At 39.2% G+C, this 16,090-nt stretch overlaps 1 protein-coding gene across 21 annotated transcripts in view; it reads right to left on the bottom strand.

The window, feature by feature from the left end:
• Positions 1-16,090, bottom strand: part of DLG2 (discs large MAGUK scaffold protein 2) — a 2,190,999-nt gene that overhangs the window by 287,916 nt on the left and 1,886,993 nt on the right. The window contains exon 1 of one of the 21 annotated variants that reach the window (XM_030828802.1): positions 563-1,733. The exons of the other annotated variants lie outside the window; for them this stretch is intronic. Coding sequence (XP_030684662.1) covers positions 563-599 — 37 coding nt within the window. The 5' untranslated portion in view covers positions 600-1,733. Of the gene's footprint in view, positions 1-562; positions 1,734-16,090 lie in introns of those variants that run through there. 21 annotated transcript variants of the gene reach the window in all.

Below are 16,090 nucleotides of genomic sequence, written 5' to 3'. Positions count from 1 at the left end.
AGCCTGCCTCCTTGGATTAGGACTAGGCTTTCCCAAAGCACGCTCTCTGGTTTCTATTTGAACGGGACTTGCATACATTAAATATCTGACCTGAAATCAATGTGGATCCAGGTATTGCTGGAACCAATGTAAGTCTAAAGCAAATATTTCACATTCCTTAATCAATCTCTCTCTCCGAGAGAGAGAGAGAGAGAGAGAGAGAGAGAGAGAGAGAGAGAGAGAGAGAGAATATCAAGGGTCTATGCAGTTCACATGAGATAGTCCTACTGAAGAGGCCAGTGGTAAATCAAACTCAGAGTGTGATTTTGAGGTTGCATTTAGGTGAAGGAAGAGAAAAATTCACTGATTGTTGTTCTCACAGAACATAGATAGCAACAGACATGAAAACAGAGCCACTGTAGAAAATGTCTGCAAGCAGTGGCTACTAACAAATGGCAGGGAAAGGCCGTTCTAGGAAGGAAAGGGAGGAGAATCTGCTGCCCTCTTTTCATTTTACTGGCCACACCTCCCCCACATGGTCTGTCAAGAGAAACAGGTCTGAGAAAAGCAGCATGATTCTCACCACAGCTCTTTAGCAAGTTTCCAGGGGTTTTCAGCATAGCAGGCAGCTGCTTCCCAAATTCAGCTCTGTTCCCTCCTCCTGGTTGAGCTGCTTGGTGTATAAACTCCGCCCGGCCAGCACACACCTCCTGACGCTCTTGAGTGGTGGCCAAAGCCTGTTAGGAGTGAAGCAGGTAGGGCTACCTTCCCAGGCTAGTGGCAGAGCTAGTTTGAGATGCTTTGCAACACAAAAAAGCCAATTTGAAAGATGGGATTATTGTCTCCCTTTTAAACGCTGTAACAAATCACTTCCAGATGTTGGCTATCTCACTCACCTCTTTTTCTTTCTCTTCTCAGTTAAAAAGGCTTAGTCCTGGAAAAGTAGAAGAGGTGAAAAACCTGCCTGGGGAGGCTGCTGAAGGACGCCAGGAAGAATTCTTATCTCCAAATTCGATCCTGCCTCCCAGCTAGCTGCTGGTGTTTGAAATTCCAACTCTGAAGTGTTAGTCTGGTATCTTCTTTTAAAATGTAGAAGAGAGTAAACAAAGTTATTCACAGTGTAGTGTTAATTCTTCAGCTGCAGGCTGGAATCTGCTGGCTCCCCTTAGGCAGGAAATGCCTGCTTAAATCATCCCTTAGTTGGGAAGAAAATTCAAAAAGGGAAGGTTTTTGGAGGTGGGCTTTCACTAATTTCACCTTTTTGCATGGCAAAACCAAGAAATAAGGTCCTCTCAATCTCAGAAATTAATCTTTGTTTTCATTTAATTTGAACCAGGAAAACTTCTAATGCCAACATCAAGACTTTGTCAGTTAAAGCTTTTCTTAATATTTTAGGATGAATAGCTAAAACTTGGAAATCAGGACGATTTAGATTCCTTCCCAAAACCATTTTCCAGGTACGCTTAAGGACTTTTGTTTTGATTTGTACTATATATGCATTTGAAGCCAAAGCACAGATGTGGATATTCAAGTTTTAATGGTTGGCCATTTGATTAAGCAGAGTTCAGACATTTTCACTTTCCCTCTCAACATTGATTATCATTGCAGTTCGGTTTAACAAGGCACTGTTTCCCAGCGCTATCTACTGCTACCCAAATCAGCTGTGGTGGTCACCATGGTAACCACCCACTCATTTTCCCTGTTATTTCACTTTGTAACACTTAAAGAGCAGTGCACAGGCTAAAAAACCCTATGGAGGGGGGAAAACCCTCAAATAGGAGTCAATCAAGCTCACCTGAAATGCAGAGTCATCTAAGTGTAAATGTTTTATATTTTTTTAAAAAATCAGCTATGAATATATTCATCAGAAACAAATGATCACTAGGAAAACAACACTGAAGGGTTGAATCTGCTCATTGCCTGGAGACTAAAAACATTTTAAAAGTGTTTTTTAGGGATAAAATGGGGTTAACACTAACATTTCTAACTAATCTTGACAAAGGGCTTCTTCCCTCGATGGGATTGAAAGCTGTGGAAGTCTCCAGGGTTTTAAGTTAAATCATAAAACTAAACAAGGTCTGTTTAAACCACACCTACGGGCTTGGGATTGTATTTTTCCATATGAATTTCCTTCCCTCCCCACACAAAAATATTAGGAGAAAAGTTTTTTAAAAAGAACTTTCTTTCAAAGCAGTATTTTGCTCATTTATTTTATGATTGGTTATTAAGTCTGCCAATCATAGGTCTAAATGACAAGGAGGTATGGGAAATCAGATGAGTCACTGAGCCAGGCAGGAAGGCAGGTATTCAATCAAACCTCCCAAAAAGATAAGGGCTGCACAAGTGTAGACCTGTAGACCATCTCTCTGTTAGACACAGGTATTTGACCATTGCCAAATAGGTCAGCCACAAGTGGAAGCTAATCTTGATGGCAAGTCAGTTATTGCAGACCCTGAGAGACAACAGATCTGCCTGAAAACAAACAAACAAACAAACAAAAAAACAGTGCTTTGAGGAGTATCATGAAGACTTTCCGTTTCTCTGCAGGCATCCTGATAGCATGCCCCTTTTGGCTCCTAGAAAGACAATAATGACCCCTTCAGATGAACACTCTCTTCCTTCCCACAAATGTCTGTTGCATCTAAGACAGGTGTCTTACCTCTTCCCAATCACCACCACGGATAAAGAATAATTGAAAATGATTCTGCCACCATTGCAAAATGATTCTACTACTTCTAGTAGAGAACTTCTGGTTTTCAGGGATCAGGACTCTCCAATTCCTCTGCTCACTGAAGTTGAGATTCTGTGTTGTTTTAACAATATAAGAGCAGCTCCTATCACTTTTCAAACTGAACAAGCTTATTTTCATAGCCTCTACATAGTCTACATAGATAATTTTATTCAACACAATCAACAGTCCACTCCTTCCCTGGTTGAGATTGCCTAGGGACAGATTTTCAGGGTGATGCCGATAAGTAAGTCGTAAGGGACCTCCTAAACAGACAGGAGACTTGAGGGACCCAGGGTTCCAGAGTCTGCCCTATGTAGAGGCCACAGTGATTGTTGTTCACAGCCATTATCAGCTGGTCCCTCTCCACCTTCCACTCTCCACCACCCAAGGCTAATGTGGTGCACAGGGGAGAGGTTTATAGGGAAAACTCGGTGGAATCAGGTGCAACAGGATGCCCTTGGACTGTGAGTAATGCAAACATTGACATCTGGAAAGCCTGGAAGAGTCATTATCACTTGGCTCCCCTTTGCCTTCTACTGGACACCTCTTCCTTCCCAAAAGTTTCCAGGATTTCTTTGTGACTTTTCCAAAGCTCCCTGCTTCCTATTCTATTCAAAAGTCTTTCCAATTCTAATATATTCCATGTAAAATATAAAATGGGTGGAGTGGATGGGGTGCAAAGCTATCAGATTCGTTATTTGATTTAAAGTTTAAGACTAGGGAACATGGAGACTTGGTTCTAGTCCAACCTCAGAAAAATCCACTTCGGTGATTTTAGTCAGATTATTTTCACTTGGCTTTTTCATCTGTCAAACTATATATTTAGCGAGATCAAACAAAAGGAAGTTCTCCGTAAAGTTAAAAGTTTAGTTCAAATTTCAGAGGCCACAGAACTATTATACAGCTGAAGTCATACTATAGATTGGAGAGTTCAGCCAAATTCATGGATTTTACAGGGCATAAAGTCTTTGGTTAGTGGTATCGCAATTCTAGTGATATGAACTAGAATCTTCAGCCTCAAACCTCCACATCTAATCAGGCACTAAATCCCATTAATCTTACCTCCAAAATGTCTCCCTACTCTGTATGTCCCTCTGTTGCCACTGCCACTGTCATGAATGCTGCTGTCTCCAAACTTGTTCCTTCCCTCTTATGTCACGTTCCCTTAGTGCATTAGCCACACTAGCAGTCAGAGGACTCTTTCTAAAATGCTCACCTCATCTTCTCTCTTCTCTGTTCAAATCCACTGCTGACTCCCCATCAACTAGAGCACAAAGCCCATGTTTTTAGTAAAGCACATAACATCTTCACAATTTTGCTTCCCTAATAGCCTCTCTTCTCACCATCTTCTTCCTAGAAAACTTGGTGACTTTATACAGACAGCTCTTTCATCTTTTTTGTACACTCACTTTATTCATTCTTCTAAAGCATACTCAAACACTGCTGCCTCTGGGAATCCTTCCAAACCTCACAGACTGAGATAATGACCAACCTGCTATTCCCATAGCATCTCCTATATGTCTCTTATTCCAGCATTTCTCACACCACCCTGCAATATTTTGGATCCTTGCTTGGCTGAAGGTTCCACTGGTATGACCCAGCATAGCATTTCTGATGGCCTGGTTTGAATAACTCACAAAGGACTTTGCACAAATCCCTGGACACATCTAAGCAGTTCTGGGGCAAGGAGTCATTCTTCCCCTGCTTTCAGCAATGTCATGCTGGCAACACTCTTGTCTTAGGCCTAAATCACAGGGCCTTCCTCCTTGAAATAGGCTCAGTTCCTGGGAATCCATTTGGTCTCTGCACTTTAACTTATAACTGAACAGGGATTTAACAGCACTTATGCCAGTGTTTGCAAAACAGTGGTACACAGTTGTCTTGCCCAGGAATAAATTAAGGTTGGTGGAATATTGTTGCCCTGTTTTCTTTCTTTCTTTCTTTCTTTCTTTCTTTCTTTCTTTCTTTCTTTCTTTCTTTCTTTCTTCTTTCTTTCCTTTCCTTTTTTAATTCTTTCCTTCTACAATGCAGGCATGATTATAAGCATTGTTACTTCCACTAGGTAACTTCCAAGATAGGCTACTATGAAGATATCTTAATAAATTATTTTAGACAATGCTAGGTAAAAAAAAGTTCCACCCAGGAAAGACGTGTGTAAGTCTGTAAAGTATATATTTCTTATTTATCAACTGCTCCACAGGCAAAGTTAGAAGGTTTAAATTCTGACGTTTGGACATTCATTACCACTAAGGATAATATTGTACGTTATTCTGCAAATGACTCTAAATACAGCATTTAATGGTGGGGTGGACATGTTTCATTCAAATCTAAAGCTAAGGAAGGGAAGTGGACCTTATTAGGCAGAAGTTTCCTATGGTACTTGTGACAGTTACTGAATGAAAAACAAAGGTAGAGTTTTTCAAAAGCATATTTCAAGCCATACAATCTCTGTGTGGGACAGCCAGAGCCTTCCTGAAAACGAAGCACTCCAAGCTTCCTCAGGTTAATCAAGCCTAATAATACAGGAATTACTCTTCCTCAGCTGGGCACTTAAACCATGAGCCTGGAGATAGTACACATGTGAAGGACCTGCCAAAATGGACTATAAATCACATCACTTTGCATTAAGTTCTTCAAACCAGCCGGACCAGTCTTCACCATTCTCTGTGAGCTGAAAAATACAGGATCATAGTTCGCAGGGCTGCAGATAAAATTCTGCAGCAGTCAATTCGGTGGAATTGATGAAGGCGGCAGTCAATTCAGTGGAGATTCTAGACATTAGACTCCAGTCTGGGCAAAGTTGAATTGGCAGTCTTTGTGCATCTTAATAATTGAATGTTTTACAGTGAATCTGAGTTGCCCATTTCTATACAGATTCATTTATTGCTAAACGAACATATGACCATTAAAATATGTCTTCTTTTAAGAAGAGCGAGCACGATACTTTATACACAATAATGTCAGATCAGAAACCAAGTAACTTGTATCAGAAAAGTAAACCACTTTATAGAACCAAAAATAAAACAAAACAAACTTTTTTTAATTGTAGAAACAATTCAAGTTTACTAAGGAAAAACACAAGAGATTTTTAAAGAAAAGATATTAGAACAAAATAGATATTACTACTCAGGGTCAATCATTGTGAGTATTTTGGTCATTTCCTTCTAGGTGTTTTTTAAGTTTTTGTTTTGTTTTGTTTTGTTTTTTGTTTTTTACAATGTTGAGGTCACATTACATCAAAAAAATATTCACTTTACTGTTTCATTTGCTGTAATTGCACACATTTTCCTGTTAATCCCTTTTTGTCAGAAGCATTTTAATAACTCCTTAAAATTTCACTGAGTAGATACATTGTAAATTACTTAACCATTTCCCATTGTTGAAAATTTATAATACAATATTTCAAATTTTAAGAACGGATACTTAAGCTATAATGTATATGATCGTGGGAGACCAGAATATGCCTCCCCAAAATATAAACAATTACTGAACTAAAGACAATCAAGAAGAAGCAGATGTGGGAAAACTTTCTGCCCTCCATTTTCCTAAAAGCAGCACATAGATTTACAAAGACGAAGGTATTCTCCCCCCATCCCTGCTTTTCTACCAGGGAGAACAAAGGTTAATCGCTGAACACAACTTTGGACCCTCATCAGCCTGGTCATGGTACCAGGATAATCCACAATAACAAGCTTTGCTAACTAGCCTTTATCTGCCATTTATTTGCCTTCCTACAACCTGTTCACTGTGCCTGAAGAGACTCAAAGTCCTTTTCCTTCATCTTGTCACTTCTCTAAAAATTTGCTGTTTCTTGTTGAAGATGTTACATAAGCTGAAATTGAAAGCCACTTTTTTGAGAATTACTCATTCCCTGGTTGTCTCCCATGTGCATATGAAACCAGGGGTCTGTTCCAACTAAGAACCTATAGGGGTCATTCTTCCTTTCTCAGCATGATTATTCCCAATAAGGGAGCCTTATTAGGTCCCTAAATTTTAGATGATGAAACAGAAATTAGCAAGGGTCAAAAACATCTAAATAAAGCTCATTTTATAAATAGGGTAGTGGTTATGAGTTTATTCTCTTGAGTTAGTATACTCATTGACCTTAAGTCCTGGTTCTGCTACTTCCAAGTGGCCCTCTGCGTTATGTAATTTCCCTACCTCGGTTTTCTTTCTTTTTTTCTTTTGTAAGTTCAGATACAAGTGCAGAATGTGAAGGTTTGTTACATAGGTATCCATGTGCCATGGTGTTTTGCTGTACCTAGCAACCCATCATCTAGGTTTTAAGCCCCTCATGAGTTAGCTATTTGTCCTAATGCTCTCCCTCCTCTCTCCCCTGAGCCCCTGACTGGCCTTGGTGTGTGTTGTTCCCCTCCCTGTGTCCACATGTTCTCGTTGTACAGGTCCCACTTATGAGTGAGAACATGTAGTGTTTAATTTTCTGTTCCTGTGTTAGTTTGCTGAGGATGGTGGCTTCCAGCTTCATCCACGTCCCTGCAAAGAACATGATTTCATTCCTTTTTTACGGGTGCATAGTATTCCATGGTGTATATGTACCACATTTTCTTTATCCAGTCTATCATAGATAGGCATTTGGGTTGGTCCCATGTCTTTGCTATTGGGAATAGTGATGCAATAAACACATGTGTGCATATGTCTTTACAGTAGAATGATTTATATTCCTTTGGGTATATACCCAGTAATGGGATTGCTGGGTCAAATGATATTCCTGGTTCTAGATCCTTGAGAAATCACCACACTGTCTTCCATAATGGTTGAACTAATGGACATTCCCACCAACAGTGTAAAGGCGTTCCTATTTCTCCACAGCCTCACCAGCATCTATTGTTTCTTGACTTTTTGATAATCTCCATTCTGGGCCAGGCGCGGTGGCTCACGCTTGTAATCCCAGCACTTTGGGAGGCCGAGGCGGGCGGATCACGAGGTCAGGAGATCGAGACCACGGTGAAACCCCGTCTCTACTAAAAAATACAAAAAAATTAGCCATGCATGGTGGCGGGCGCCTGTAGTCCCAGCTACTCGGAGAGGCTGAGGCAGGAGAATGGCGTGAACCCGGGAGGCGGAGCTTGCAGTGAGCCGAGATTGCGCCACTGCACTCCAGCCTGGGCGACAGGGCGAGACTCCGTCTCAAAAAAAAAAAAAATCTCCATTCTGGCTGCCTGCCTCAGTTTTCTTATCTGTTAAATGAAAACAAGAGCTATACCACCAGAAAGGGTTATCATTAAATTAGTGCCTTTAAAGCACTTAGTACAGCATTTGCCACAAAATAGTCATGTAATAAATGTTAGCAACTTAAGAACAATTGTCAGTGTTAGTGCTTTGTTATTATTTGGTATTATTTGTAATTATTATTACTAATAATTTGATTTTGCTGAGCTGTGGCTATGTTGTCAGAAGAGACTGACTGAAATGTACTTACCGATTAATTTCGATCTAATGAGTATGTTAAAAACATGTTTATTTAAGGAGAAAGCCATTTTGTGTTTTTGGGTGTGATTCCAGAAAGCATGTATAGGAAGCTGTTTTAGGGAAAAAACTCAGTTGTGGGCTGGAGAAATAATTAAATTAATTATTTAATTAAAACATACAATCTCAAGGTTGGTAGGAAGGGTAATTTTGGGTAACATTCTCCCCTTACTCCATCCAGATGCCAGGCGACCTTCAACTATTCTTTTTTTTTTTGAGACGGAGTCTTTCTCTGTCCCCCAGGCTGGAGTGCAGTGGCGCGATCTCGGCTCCCTGCAAGCTCCGCCTCCCGGGTTCACATCATTCTCCTGCCTCAGCCTCCCGAGTAGCTGGGATTACAGGCGCCCGCCACCACACCCAGCTTTTTTGTATTTTTAGTAGAGACAGGGTTTCACTGTGTTAGCCAGGATGGTCTCGATCTCCTGACCTCGTGATCCGCCCGCCTCGGCCTCCCAAAGTGCTGGGATTACAGGCTTGAGCCACCGCGCCTGGCCAACCTTCAACTATTCTTAAATGTCTCTCGTGTTGGGGAGCTTCATACCTACCAAGGTAGCTATTATGCTTAGAAATTTAGTTTTATATGGAACCAAAATATGTCTTTCTGTAACTTCAACATGTTGATAATAAACTCACAGATAACCCTAAACAAGCTTTAACAGTGAATTTTCCGTGTAGTGAAATGTAGGGGATCACAACTTCTAATGGATTTATTTTGGAATTTAAGAGAAATTGGTGAGAGCCCCAAGGGAATAAAACCAAGTATTCATTATGCAGGCTTTGTGTGTATTTGAGAAGATTTATGTATTCATTATCATGCATGCTTTCCTGCAAATTAAATAATCTAAAATAAAAGGAAAGCTTAATGATTTTTCTCAAGAAAAAATGTCTAAAGCTAGAATTCTAAAATGCCTCCTTTAAAGTTCAGATGGAAGCTCTTTCATAGTTTCATGCTTCAGTTGGGGAGAGGAATGGGGGAAGGAAGCATTGGGAAACATTTTTGCTGAGGTAGAAAGCTCATAGCTCACCTTCTGAGGACATCTGCTTCTCCATAACTGAACCACTTTCTACACAGTAGTGAACACTCAGAAGTATTTAGAAACTGACTCAATGGCTGGGTGCGATGGCTCACACCTGTAATCCCAGAACTTTTGGAGGCTGAGGCGGGCAGATCACTTGAGGTCAGGAGTTTGAGACCAGCCTGGCCAACATGGTGAAACCCCATCCCTGCTAAAAATACAAAAATTACTGGGCATGGTGGTGGGTGCTTGTAATCCCAGCTACTTGGGAGGCTGAGGCAGGAGAATTGCTTGAATCCAGGAGGCAGAGGTTGCAGTGAGCTGAGATCATGCCACTGCACTCCAGCCTGGGCAATGGAGGGAGACTCCATCTCAAAAAAAAAAAAAGAAAGAAAGAAAAAAAGAAAAAAGAAATTGACTCAAATGGCAACTATGGTAAATGAGGAGCTCTGTGAGTCACTAATAAAACCACTCACTAGAACTTAACAAAATCTCTCAACACTGCATATCGTATCAGGCATGTTTACCTATCACATCACGGAAAAAAGCAGGGTTTCTTTGCATAAAGATTAACTAATATATTTGATATTTAATTTTCAGTCTCTAGCACAGAAGCTGGCAAGTAGCTGGTGTTTAATAGTGCTCAGGTGGCTGAATGAGTGAAAATCCATCCCTGGAAGCCATAGGAAGAAATGCTTAGTCCCTCTAATGTCTTGTTAGTTCGGTAGCTGCTCCAATATTGGAGGACTGAGACTTACTCTTCTGGCTTCTTCCTCCTCTCTACAATCATCACTTCTCTCTAGCCTAGGCTAACTATGCCCAATTCTAGCCATCATCTTCAAATCCCTTCATCTAAGAAATTTCCAAATGTGCCTTTGCTCATTTGTTTCTTTGTTGTTGTTGCTTTAAATGGATTTAGGAGGATACACGTGCAGTTTTGTTACATGGATGTATTGTGAAGTGGAGAAGTCTGGGCTTTTAGTGTAACCATCACCCAAATAGTGAATATTGTACCCATTAAGTAATTTCTCATCCCTCATCCTTCTCCCATCCTCCCACCCTCCCAAGTCTCCAGTGTCTACTATTCCACTCTGTATGTCCACATGCACACATTATTTACCTCCTACTTATCAGTGAGAACATGTGGTAGTTGACTTTCTAAGTTATTTTACTCAATGCAATGGCTTCCAGTTCCAACCATATTGTTGTAAAAGACATGATTTCATTCTTTTTATGGCTAAATAATATTCCATATCTATATCTATCTACAGACAGAGATATCTCTACATCTCTCTATATGTATCACATTTTCTTTACCCAATCATTTGTTGCCCACACTATTCATAGAGGTCCTGGTGAACTCATATCTGGCATATCTGAGTAACATTCTTTAAAAGTATGCTTTTCAAATTGCAAATCACAACCCAAAAGTGGATTGTGAAATCAAATCAATTTATGGCCAATAATTTTCCCTTCCTTCCTTCCTTCCTCCCTCCCTCCCTCCTCCTTCCTCCCTCCCTCCCTCCCTCCCTCCTTCCTTCCTTCCTTCCTTCCTTCCTTCCTTCCTTCCTTCCTTCTTTCCTTTCTTCCTTCCTCCTTCCTTCCTTTCTTCCCTCCTTCCTTCCTCTTTCTTTCTTTCTTTCTTTCTCTCTCTCTTTCTTTCTTTTCTTTCTCTTTCTCTCTTTCTCTTTCTTTCTTTCTTCTTTCTTTCTTTTCTTTTCTTTCTTTCAGATGTAGCCTTGCTCTGTCACCCAGGCTGGAGTGCAGTGGCACTATCTTGGCTCACTGCAAACTCTGCCTCACAGGTTGAAGCGATTCTTGTTCCTCAGCCTCCCGAGTAGCTGGAACTACAGGCACAGACTACAGTGCCAGGCTATTTTTTGTATTTTAGTAGAGATGGGTTTCACCATGTTGGCTAGGCTTGTCTTAAACTCATGACCCCATGTGATCTTCCTGCCTTGGACTCCCAAAGTGCTGGGATTACAGGCGTGAGCCACTGTACTCGGCCCATAGTTTTCTTTAAAATAAAATAGAAACTTCAGAGGATAATGCACACAGTAAGAGTATTATTTCATAAAACATTTATGTCAATTGTTTAATTATGTGTGCCTATGTATCATTATATATATACATTAATATTTTATACATATACATATGTATATGTATACGTATTTTATACATATTTGTCATATACCACACACATACAAGGCACCCCACACAGAGTGTGCAGAACTCGTTATAGGTATTAGCCTCTACTCACCTGTTTGTCTTGTCACCTTTGTGTAGGGCTCAAACTGCATTGACATAAGTGGTGGCTTTGTGTATGTGTGTCCTCTGTTTTAGAATAAATATAATTCTTTTTTTAACATTTAATATTAATATTGGCCAATTAGAGAGGGTTAGGATGGAAGGTGAGGGCATCACAATCATGCCACATAAGTTTTTCTTTGGCTTTTAAGGTAAATCACTTGTAATTTCATAGGTATGTATTTTAAAATATAACCAGCACTGAGTGCATTGTTAAGGATTATTGATTTGATATTTAAATTAGTGTTTTAGTAAAATTGATTAAGGATTTAATTTGGTATTATACCAGGAAGACTAGGTCACACAGCTTCTACTGCACAGGCAGAGAGGTAGAATCTCCCCAGTATGGGGGCAAGATGCTTTTTAAAAAGCCACTGTATCCTCAAGTGTTTTCTTTAATTGGTCATAGTTGTTAAATCCTACTATTCCTACTTTTAATTATAAATTTAATTTAGGTTTACCATTATCCCCTCTATTTGTTGCAAATAATTTTGTTAACTCTTAATGTCACATAATTTGCACTCTGACTATATTTTGGCCTAATATTTTATAATAATTAGGCTTTAAGACAGATAGACACTTAAAGATAAATCATCTGTATTCCTATTGCTAAAGCATATGCAAACATAATTCTTCCCACACCTACATTTTGCTTTTATAGTCACATTCTTTCTAACCAGCGGTTTTGTTTACCACTGGAAATTGAGAGTGATTGGAATGAATGCGACATAAGATGGTTTACCCTTTCTAAGTGAACTGCAGTCTGAAAAGTTTGAGATCTGCTTATTTAACAGATGAAAAGACAGGTCCAGAGAAATGAACTGACTAATCAAAATTAGCAATGGCACTTGGAAAATTCCAGTCTCCAGATTCACTCTCTGCCACCAAATCATACTAACTCCAGCAACATCCAGAAAATAGGGCCTGACCCAGAGCAGAGGCCTCATAAATGTGTGCTTAGTCACTTTAGTTGCGATTAGATTGGACAATATAAAACTACAGATCTGTTAGGTCACAAACTGTCAAATATTGACATTTTTCATACAGTTCAACCTAAATCATTTTATTTTAATAACTCTGCCTATGCCACTCTGAGGTTTTGCTTTTCACATGAGGAGCATGATAGTATATTTGTTAAGAGGGCATATTTGTTAAGACTTGAGCCAAACCACCCAGGTTCAAGACCCAAGTCTTAAACTGATTGGTCACGTGTCCCTGAGCAGGTTAGATTACTTAGCTTCTCTGTCTCTCAGTGTCCTCATAGGGGAAAAGGGTATTACACAAGTGTTTGCTTTTAATATTATTATTACTAGAACGCAACATACATACTAATTAGCCAGATGGCCTGACCAAGTTAGGGCAACTTTATGCACCTGTTCTGAAACGCATTTTTTAGATACAAAAAAAAGAGAAAGATACAGAGATTTTGCAATGTCTTTTCTTGGCAAGATTGGCTATTTGTTTGACTGACATTTGGCTTTATTGTTTACAATGGTTATCTCAAAGGTCCTATTTTTCTCTGCTGACAGCGCTGGTTAATAAATAAAACAGAGGCCAAAACATCCTAGCAACAGAAATCAACTGTGTGTACGATTTGTTGCTCTGTTTTAATTTCATCTATTTTTGAAAATGTAGTTGCTCTCTAAAGTGCCTGTTTCTTCTCTAGAGCATTGCCGTAAAGAATAAGAAGAAAAAAAAAAGCATCCAAACTTGAAGAACAGCTTTGATTAGCTCATAATGTACAGTGAAGACAATAATTTAAGGGTGAATCAGAGTGCAGCAAAGTGATTCCAATGAAACCTGATGCTGGGTAATTACTTGTCTATAGATGGCAGTGTTCAATTTACTGAGCATCTGTGCATGACAGAATTTGGGACACTGTGGGTGGTACAATTCCAAGATATCTACACAATCTGAAAAGCAAAATATTCCAACTACAAGTATCATTTTATTAGGTGAAATAAACTATGTATACAAAATCTCATTTTGTAATTAAGCCTTAGGCCACACTGTAGAGCCCCCAAAACCACACCTGTTTGGATAAAAGCAAACAAATCATACCATGGAAGCTGTGCCTCTTTGGAATGGGACTTAGAACAAAAGGGTTTTAGAAGACAGATGCTACAGTGATGCTGGAAAAGATTATTTACCTCCCAGATTTTAGGTGTGGAGCTGGAATACAGTTAATACAACTCTTTTATCAGATGAATTATTTTTAGAATTACTTTTTCACTACATTCTCATAATGTCCTACTGAAAACAAACATTCTCATGAAGAAAATGTGAGTGGAGGAGAAAAGCAATTAATCAGACAAAAAAAAGATAAGAAAGTATGTTGAGAAATGAACTTTCATATTGATTGGTTCTATTTTTTAAAATTATGCTTTAATTAATGGCATACATTTTCATGCTCTCTTGGAGCTATACTTTTTCTCCATTTCTCCTGAATCTGAAAGACATGTTTCTACTTAAAACACATCTCAAATATATTCGGTGGCAAGGCACATCAAAGTCCATACTATTATAAACACAGATTGGAAAATGATAGCAAATAGAACTATATGCTTGGTCCATAGTTAACTCTAGATAATTGTTAAACGAATAATTAAGAAACAATAAATAGGCCGGGTGTGGTGGCTCACGCCTGTAATCCCAGCACTTTGGGAGGCCAAGGTGGGTGGATAACGAGGTCAGGAGATCGAGACCATTCTGGCTAACACTGTGAAACCCCAATTCTACTAAAAATACAAAAAATTAGCTGAGTGTGGTGGTGGGCGCCTGTAAAAGGGTTAGTTGAACTGGTTCCTGAGGTTTTCTTCTGTACTTGCAATTTTCCTGTCTTCTCTGCTTATTCTTTTGGTGATGCTGCCTTACATAATCTTCTCTTCTTCTTCTCTTTAATACCTGTGCCCCCTTGCTCTCCTCCCTCTCCTCTCAGATCCATATTCAGTGAGGAACCCCACAGGGAAATAATTGAGAGATGAGAGGATGGCATTGGGTAGCTTATGAAACAGGGTTAGTGATGATGCCAATTCTCTTCCTCCTGATCCTTCTGTGAGAAAAGGAGGTTTAGAACAAGTTCAGATTCTGAGGGTCTGTGTTTTCCAGGGGGAGTTAAACATGCTGCTCTTTACCTCACAAATTATAAACTGCTGCTCTTTATCTCCAACCAGCCACCATTACAATGTTTACCGAAACCCACATCAGCAACAACTCACTGTCCACAGTAATGCTGAAATTTACCAATTTAGGTTTCTAGAGATAATATGATATGCAGTACACAGCCAAGATTTTTTTTTCTACTTCTTATGTTGAAAAAGAGGGGCAGGCTTCTCTTTGGGGGCTGCTCCCCAAAGACACACACTAGTCACTAGCAAACCACTGGCATTATTGTCCAAATGAAATGTACCTGTCTAGCACACTCAGCTGAGCAGGCTATGATTTGATAAATAAATTAGGCAGAAAAGCTTCGAAATAATTTGAATTTAGTTCCAATTTCCTCTGCCTCAAAACAGAAGGAGATGCAGTCAGACAGAGAAGCTGTGCTCTGTACAATAAGGGACAGAATTCTAAGTCACCACCTATCACTGAAGTTGTCATAATCTTCCTCATTTCTCTAAAATTTGCTCTCCTCAGAGATTCTCCATCCACCCAAATCCTAGGCATCATATCCTAATTACCAAGTGTTGTCAAGCTGACTTCCTACACACCTCTCCTGTTCACCAGCTCCTCTCCCATCATAGCTGCATGATGATGGGTCCTTGTTGTCTCCCATCTGGACCATGAAAGTAACTGTCTTGCTTTATTCCTATCCATCTTCTGCCATCAAGTGAACTTTTAATACACAAATCCTGCTCAACATCTTTTAAATGTTACCTACTCTTGGTGACAGTGAAGTCCAAAGTGCTGGGGGATAAGTAGAACTCAGTGAGTGTATATGATGGTTCAGATGGTTCTACTTATATTATTTTATTATTTATATTATTGTTTTCTCCTTGTATTAGTTCTTCTCTCTTCTTTTAAGGATTGTAGGCATCTTGAGGAAAGAGAGACATTCACAAAGCTGAAGGGCTTCACTGTGCCCCCATTTGAATTCTATGATTCAAGTTATTTTAACTGGACTCACCATTGGTGGGTTAAGATAATTTGAATCACAGAATCTTTACAGTATTTTGTAATAATCTGAAAGGTGGCCATAAGAATCTTTTGTACTATGCAGAACTTCATTGGTGTCAAGGTACTTAAAAAGAGGTGTTAATAATAAATTATGCATTTTTATTTTTCTTAAGCCTCTAAATTCTACTAAGCATTTCTATGGATAAATTGTTAACAGAAACATGTTACTTAGCAGATAATTAAAAAGAACATTAAGCATACTCAAGACATATAAAGAAAAATATGCATTGGAGCCTTAAATATATAATACTTCTGTGATATTAATCAGTAAGGAAAAAGAAAGATAACTCAATAGAAAAAATGACCAAGAGACTTGATCAGGCAATTCACAGTAGAAGATATTCAAATAGCTGAAAAATATATAAAAAAAGAGTTCAGCCTCAACCTCATTATT

Source organism: Nomascus leucogenys, chromosome 15 (genome assembly GCF_006542625.1).
Source record: "Nomascus leucogenys isolate Asia chromosome 15, Asia_NLE_v1, whole genome shotgun sequence".
NCBI lineage: Eukaryota > Metazoa > Chordata > Mammalia > Primates > Hylobatidae > Nomascus > Nomascus leucogenys.
The sequence above is the reverse complement of the archived record's forward strand: the minus strand, read 5'-3'. Positions and strand labels throughout refer to the sequence as shown.